Source organism: Nanorana parkeri, unplaced genomic scaffold (genome assembly GCF_000935625.1).
Source record: "Nanorana parkeri isolate BGI_ZX_2015 unplaced genomic scaffold, ASM93562v1 scaffold1468, whole genome shotgun sequence".
NCBI classification, from domain to species: domain Eukaryota; kingdom Metazoa; phylum Chordata; class Amphibia; order Anura; family Dicroglossidae; genus Nanorana; species Nanorana parkeri.
The window spans coordinates 264,246-271,656 of record NW_017307736.1 but is presented as its reverse complement, the minus strand read 5'-3'; the positions used below and the strand labels follow the sequence as shown (position 1 = coordinate 271,656).

Genomic DNA, 7,411 nt, shown 5'->3' with positions numbered 1-7,411 from the left:
CCTCGGCAGATGTTTGACAAACCTCTTGCTAAAGCTGGCCATGCACCTATAGATTATCTGCGGATTTTCTATAGTCAGATGGAAAAAAGTGCAACAGATTCCTCCCTCTATGCTAAACTGTGTGGATGGAGGAATCTCGCGCTGAGCCAAGCTTCCATATCTTGCTAGTTGACCCCGCTGGCTGTCAAAATACCTGAACAATCTGATTGGACGCAGGCATTGTTCAGGTATTCTGAGAGCTACCGGGGCAGACTAGCAAAATATTGAAGCTTGGCCCAGCGGGAGATTCCTCCATCCACACAGTTTAGCGTAGATGAAGGAATTTGTTGCACGCTTTCCATCTGACCATAGAAAGTCTACAGATAATCTATAGGCTTATGGCCAGCTCACACTTTGGATACTAGTGCATTATAATACACTCACATACATAAAAAGAATAAACAATTACATTTTTATTTAACTTTAGATACAGATAATTGGTTAAAGAAATAACAGTCTCAGCTTCATTCCAGTTCAGTCATCAGCAAAGGTTTGGGTTTAGGTCAAGTTGTTCACAGTCCACCAAATAGGCAAAATATTTGACCAGTTTGCCTGCGTGCCGAACCTTTGTCTATGTCCTTGCAACCAATGACACTGTGCGGTCTGCCAATTCCAGCATCCTGAATGCCATTCAGATACAACCCCTGCCACTAACCATTGCTGGGGTTGATCTGGCCTGGACATGGAGAAGATTTCTGTGCAATAGATAAGCTGCCTTTTATTCTCCTTTTGTGAGTGTATTTTGTACTGTTACTAATATTACCTTTAAAAGTAATTACCGGTACTACAATATTAGTGTGCTCTCTGGTCTGTTGTTTTTGCCTTTAAACAGTGTATTTTGACCTTGAAAATCTCTCTGAACATGTATGCTATGCGGATTGAGACAACAATTTATGTTCTTAGGATATTTTTTTTTGTTCAGGTTTGAAGGAAATGTATTGTAAATCTTCATTATGGCCAGTGAATGGAGCAGAGGAACATAGGAAATAAATACTTCCTTCCTATGCTTCTCCACTTCATCGAGTGGCCATATTGCAGTATTTTCTGAATGTTACATTCGGCCTGAAAATAAAATATACCAAAAATGTTCATTATGCCTCTATTTGTATATAACAAATGTTCATAAGGATTTGCTCTGGGAATGGTTTATAAATATACCCTTTATGATGAAATCTATGAGCACATGAAAAAGTGGACATGTGGAAGGTACTGCACAGAAGATGTCATCCTCTAGAAATTAAGAGTTAAAGAAGGAATTGTATCGCACATAATATACTAGCCCTTGAAATGGGATCATCTCTAAACATTTCCTTTCAGTATCTAATAGGTATCTTGGAGACACAAGGTAAATATGTTTTTATACTGTACAGTTTATGTATTTGGGTTCACATTTTGTTACAGTGGTATATTAGGTAGCATAGTTGAGATGTTCAATGATTATTGTTTGTTATTGTATTGGCTTGCTATCAATAGTATTAGTAGAGCTGCTCTAATCATTGACTCATAAAGCGTGCTCTGTAGCAGGTGATGGGAGAAGTATTTTGCTTAAGAAATATGTGATTGTGTTTCTTGTCTTTACATGTAACGAAGATCCCTAGCTGAAATGGAAGTCATTTCCATGTTCTAAAACAAAGACAAATCTAGTAAAGAGGAAGATATACTAAGACACATTCACCTGTCTAGATTTGCCTGGATACACAGACTATTCTCCCCTGCACGTTAGGAAAGTTACATGTCCCGGTGGCAGTCTCAAAGAGCTATAGTCAGGATTTTAAGGGCAAATGTATCTGTAACTTAAAGTATATTTTTACTCTTGCATTCAAATTTAAGAAAAAAAACCCACTCCATGTGTTCCTTATCTGCTCCTATTCACACAGTATACGGAAAGATACATTTAAAAAAAATGTCTTAAAGTGACATTAAACCCTCAGATTTTTTTAGGGTTTAATGTCACTTTTTATATGTTTTGTTAAATCAGGCAAGATGGCTGATTCTAGGTTTTTCTGAGCCCTTTCACAGTGATCTGTCCTCATAGAAAGACTTGGGACTAAAATTTGAGGATTGTGTTTATCTGATAAGCTTCATTAGCATACAATGGACAAGCCACCTCAGACAACTCACAGCCCCTCCTAACATTTCAAAGAAATAGAAGCAAGAATACATTTTAACCCTTAAAACCCTAACCCAAATAAAAGCAATTTAAACTGCAAGAAGAATTTTTTTTTTTTTTTAACTTATGGTATGTGAATGGGAGCATGTAACAAATATGAAATAGGTGTTATCCCAGTTTGGCTATGAAAGTGGAAATACACTTGAATTCTTAGATCTACTTCTCATTCTCATTGTTACACTCTTTATTTCATTTCTAAATTACTTGGCAATGTTTTGTACCAAAACCATAATATTTGAGTTATTTTAAAAAGTAACAAATTATAGACTAAAATGTATGCTTTTTATTTCCAGTAACACTATGAGGGTTATTCATTAATGAGCCAAAAGATCCCGTCGTAGCTTCGGCTGATCCTTCGGCTCACTTCGGCCACCGGAGTCCTTCAGTTCAGTCGAACCGAAGGACTGCCGTATGGGCTATTCACTATAGCCCGTACAGCAGCCAAAGGCAGCCGAGAGGCTCAGCCAAGCCGAACCCATATGCTTTGGCTCAGCTGAGCTGTGGTGACAGGCGAAGCATGGTATGGTTGGCCGAAGGGCCGACTGTGCTTCACGCAAAAGAAAGCTGGGCGGAGCCAGCCGCGATCCCACGGCTCGCTCAGCCCAGTTGTAATGACAAATCAGCATCCCCAAATTACCTGGGGATGCTGATCTGTCAAACAATAACAACGATGTAACGACCGGATCCGCCCAGTTGTTAATTATTGCCCTGGACCTGCTAGAAGACTCTGGCAGGTGGCCGCCAATAGGAAACAGTTGGGCAGAGCTCGCGGTGATGTCACTGCTAGCTCCGCCCAATTGTTTATATTTTGCAGATATCTGTCAGATTCGACAATATGCGTCAGGAGTTCTTCACAGGCAGATGGGTCGGCTTGTGTCTTTTTTTTAAAATTATTTTTTCTTTTATTTTTTTGTTTTCTTTCAAATATTTCTATTTTTTTCTTAGTTTTTTTAATTTTCCTTTTTAAAAAAAACATTTTGTAAAATTATTTTTCAACATTCATTCATTTACATTTTTTTCTATTCTGCTCGCTACCTTGGAGGTGGAGAGCAAAATAGCCGAGCTGAATGCCGCTCAGCGGCATTTCGGCTATTCACTTACTGCCGTTCGGTCACTATGAGAATAGGAGTGAACGACAGCAAGTGAGCTGCCGGAGCTTCGGCTCAGTCAATCCAGATGTTGGATCAGCTGAGTCAAACTCCTTCTACACTTCGGCCCAGCTGAACACGCAGAACATGTGTTCTGACCGAAGGCAGCCGGTGTACGGCTGATTTTAGCTGATGTACGGCTGAAATCAGCCATACTGAGCAGAAGTGAATAGCCGAACAGTGTTCCGCTCACTTCACTTCGGCTGGGTTATTCACTCGACTGCAATCGACAGCTTTGTGAATAACCCTCTATATTTTTTTAAATAACACTGATCAAAATAGAAAAAGTATTTTTTTTGTATTTTTACTTTTTTTGTCAATGGATTTAATAAAAAGCCTTGTTTGACCTAAAAAAAAAATATGTATTACAACGTTTTTGCAAGCTTTGACAGGGGATACCCTCCCCATGTTGAAGTCTGGCATGTTTCAGGAGTAGGAGGCTACACCTTCATTGCCCCCCTTTTCTGGCCATCCAAGCTGCATGCTAAGATAAGGGTCTGGTATGGATTTTGGAGGGCAGTTCACGGTAACCAAAGGGTCTAGTATGCATGGGAGCCCTACACCGTTTTTTGAGTCAGGTTCCCTCTTATCCTGGATACGGGTTTGGTATAAATGTTAAATTCATTTTCCAGCCACTTTGTTAACAAACAGAACAAAGGAGCTGGAAATTTGGCAATTTAAATGTTTTTTTTTCCCCATTAAAATGCCCCCTCTTGCTTTAGTACATTGTAAAGGTGCCAAAATTAATCCCCCATAGACTTCAATGGGGTTTTGGTGAAAGTTTACAATTTCAAAACTGTTCAGCAATCATTCTGAGCCCTGGCACTTTTGTCTCATCATTACTGAAGATCCTTTGACAGACATACAGTAGCTCTTCAAGAGAGAAAGAAGTCACTAGTACTGATATTGGTTAATATGTTTATTCTTTACAGAGTTATGAATTTATTTTAGCAACACACTTGCTTTCACCACTTCAAGAGGACACACAGATTTCACGCAGCTGTTTTTTTAACTGGGAGTTTCCAATTATAAGAACAATGGACCGAGCTGTGGGAAATAAAGTTAGAATGGCCCAGTTAAATGAATCCGAAACAATATCATTGTTAAGCTTTGATAAAAACTGACCGACAACATTCACAGTAGGTTGTTTTCACTGTCTGCATCCTCTCAGTGGAGATTTGCCCTCTCTATTTGTCCTGGTGACCAATTTCACCGGGGCAGCTAATTATGGGAAATCCAAAAGCAATTCTTTTGGAAGGCAAAAAAGTGCAACTCAAAATTGATCATCAAAACAAGATTAATTTTTAGGAAGAAGTGAAGGCAAACCCCAGAGAGACAAAAGAAGGATTATTCATAAGGATTATTGGGCCATTCTAACATTTTATAGGTAAAACAGCAAAACAATGCTATTGTGGCAGAGCCACTTCATCAGGAGGTGCCAACACCCCACTTCTAACTTTAGCCAAACCAATCTTTAGCTCAGCTCTGATATTCTCTTACTCCTCATGTTTAATTTTTCACATTTCTAAGCCTGCAAGCTAGGATTGGTTTATCAATTTTGATATTGCTTTGTAATAAGACCCGGGTTTTTTTACAGATAACATTGGAAAAAAAAATATCAACGGTACATGTACTACAGCGTCGGGTTACTGTTTAATGTGGGTATACCTTGATGGTTTACCAATTGGGTTGTTTATATAAGGTGTAATGTTTGTTATTTTTACATGTGCAAGCTTTTATAATTGCATGACTAAACTTTTATATAACTGCTGCGCAGAAACTTGTTTTAGGAGTTTTTTTTGTTCTTTTGTGTCTGGAAAGCAAACCTCTCCAGTGGGACATAGACAGAGAAAAAAACCGGCAGGGGTTTTTTAACCATTCCCTACTCTATTAAAAAAAAACATTTTGGTGTAACCAACAGCTTTTTCATTAATTTGGGGTTGCCTGTAACCAGAATTATGGATTGAACAGAAGGATATATCATAATTGTAACCCAGTTCAGTGTTGCCAAGACTTCTCCCACATTCAGTGAGAATAACATTACACAGCAGATGTTCAAGATGAAAATGAGGTCCAGGAAGAGCCGTAGAACCATTGTCCTGGATGCTTGGATGTGGGCTTGAATCCGGGAATATTGGACCTTGGGTTCATTTTTACAGATTCTCCTGACATGCCTAAGCAGGGATGTAATGCAAAAGATAATGCAGAGAAATGTTATCAGAAATGGCAAGCAGCATGTTAACATCACATTGCAGGCAGCAAATGAAAAGTCCATGTTGAAGCTATACGTGTTTATACTTGAATTCCCTGTCACATTCTGAAGAAAATGTATCTCTGTTGTCCAAAAAAATGGCAAATTAATGGCAGTATTCCCCACCACAGATCCCAGAATTAGCAGAGGAAGAGCCGAAGAGAAGGACGACTTTAGCCATTGGAAAGCTTGGTGGGAGATGTTGACCAGCTTTAGACAGTAAAAGACTGACAGCCAGCAAGTATTCCAGAAACACATGTCAACGGAGGACAAGAGAATAACAAAAAATGGTAAAAAGGTTTCATTGGAGAGCAGTCTATATAATTCTCCATAAAATAAGATGCCACCATATGTTATCAGGCATTGGAGGAGAACTTTGACTGAGGCCATGAGAAACACAATTTTGTCATAGTCTCCCAGGTTAAGGCTTTGCCTACAGTCTCTGATGTACGCAGATAGAATCAATGAATTGAAAAATGTTCCTAAAATCCATGTGATAACAACCACGGTTAAAACAAAAATAGATACGGAGGAGATCATCTTCTGGAGTGAAATGTTTCCTCTCCTTTTCTTTAGATGTCGTGAAAGATTCCAAACTGATTAAGTCTCAGCCTTTCCAAGAGAAAAAATAAACTAGAGATGCAAATGAACCTTTTACTGAGCCCTACCTCTCCCATTCATCATCCATACCTTTGACTTCTCTAAACTTGTTTCATTTGAATTGATTTTTACCAGAATTATTCTATTGAAATGCTAAATTATAAAAAAAAATATTATTAGGTTATTTTTGTTTGAACAAAGCAGAAATTAATTTTAAGAGCTCAAGAATATTTTACAAATAAAAAATGAAGTGCACGTATCCTAGAATTGTGGGGACAATGTAGCAGTGTAATATGGTACAAGACAACTGATATGTAACTTTAATTAGTATCTATTTTGTAAATATTTTTAATGTCAACATACATGAAGCTGTGAGATGGTTTTTTATCAAAAGAAAAAGCTCAAATCAGTTTTTAGCAAGTTAGTACAACTGAGTTGTTTCTTTCTTTGTTTTCACATAATTCACCATCTAAAACTAAATTTTCAATGTAATGCTGAACTAAAACATTTAAAGTGACATTAAACCCTCAGATTTTTTAACATAAAACAATACTGTAATGTGCGACTTACTGTAATCCATGGTAGTTTCCCTTCTCTTTGCTGCTCTTCCTTTTAAATCTGTATCTGTTCTCATGCTGGGCAGAAATTCTGTTTTGCAGCAGACTGCCTTGTCTCTGAAATGGCTACATGGTGTCTGTGTATAGGTTTGCAACCCGAGCCAGCACTGCAGGAAGAGGCACTCAGCTGCAAAGGGAAGTTCTCCCCAAACATGAGAAGACATGAGGATTTAAAAGGAAGAGCAGCAAAGAGAAGGGAAACTACCATGGGTTACAGTAAGGCGCACATTACAGTATTGTTTTATGTAAAAAAATCTGAGGGTTTAATATCACTTTAATTTACTTTCCCTGTTGGGTGAGCTGAAAATATAATTCTTATAGTTTTATCCTCAGGTCACTGGCAGCTGAGTGTTAACACAAGATCTGAGCCAATGACCAATACGCTGACTAATTGTAAAAATAAAAAATATATGTAAATTTTGGTAGACTTACTTAACACCTCTTATCACAATTCAAAACAGTATTGATCATAGCATCAAGGTTTATTTGTAAGTAAAAAAAAGAATTGATTTTGTTTTCACCTGTCATGACATCTCCAAAGACATTTTGCATCAAAGATTCAAATCATTTGTGTCACCGCATTAAA

The 7,411-nt window shown here is 38.0% G+C and overlaps 1 protein-coding gene across 1 annotated transcript; it reads right to left on the bottom strand.

Annotated features, from left to right (window-relative positions):
• Window positions 1–3,914: 3,914 nt before the first annotated feature.
• Window positions 3,915–6,148, bottom strand: LOC108798414 (taste receptor type 2 member 41-like). The gene is made up of 2 exons (XM_018570163.1): window positions 5,402–6,148; window positions 3,915–3,992 (listed from the first exon to the last, which is right to left on the bottom strand). Exons 1-2 carry the CDS (start codon window positions 6,146–6,148, stop codon window positions 3,915–3,917), a joined length of 825 nt encoding a protein of 274 aa, XP_018425665.1.
• Between the last annotated feature and the right edge of the window lie 1,263 nt (window positions 6,149–7,411).

What these genes read in the sequence shown, in the direction of transcription:
- LOC108798414 (XM_018570163.1), bottom strand. Translation starts at nt 6,148, where the DNA reads ATGATCTCCTCCGTATCTATTTTTGTTTTAACCGTGGTTGTTATCACA. An exon ending in TCATCTTGAACATCTGCTGT is followed by an intron (nt 3,993 to 5,401) that starts GTAATGTTATTC and finishes TTGTTAACAAAG; the next exon opens with TGGCTGGAAAATGAATTTAA.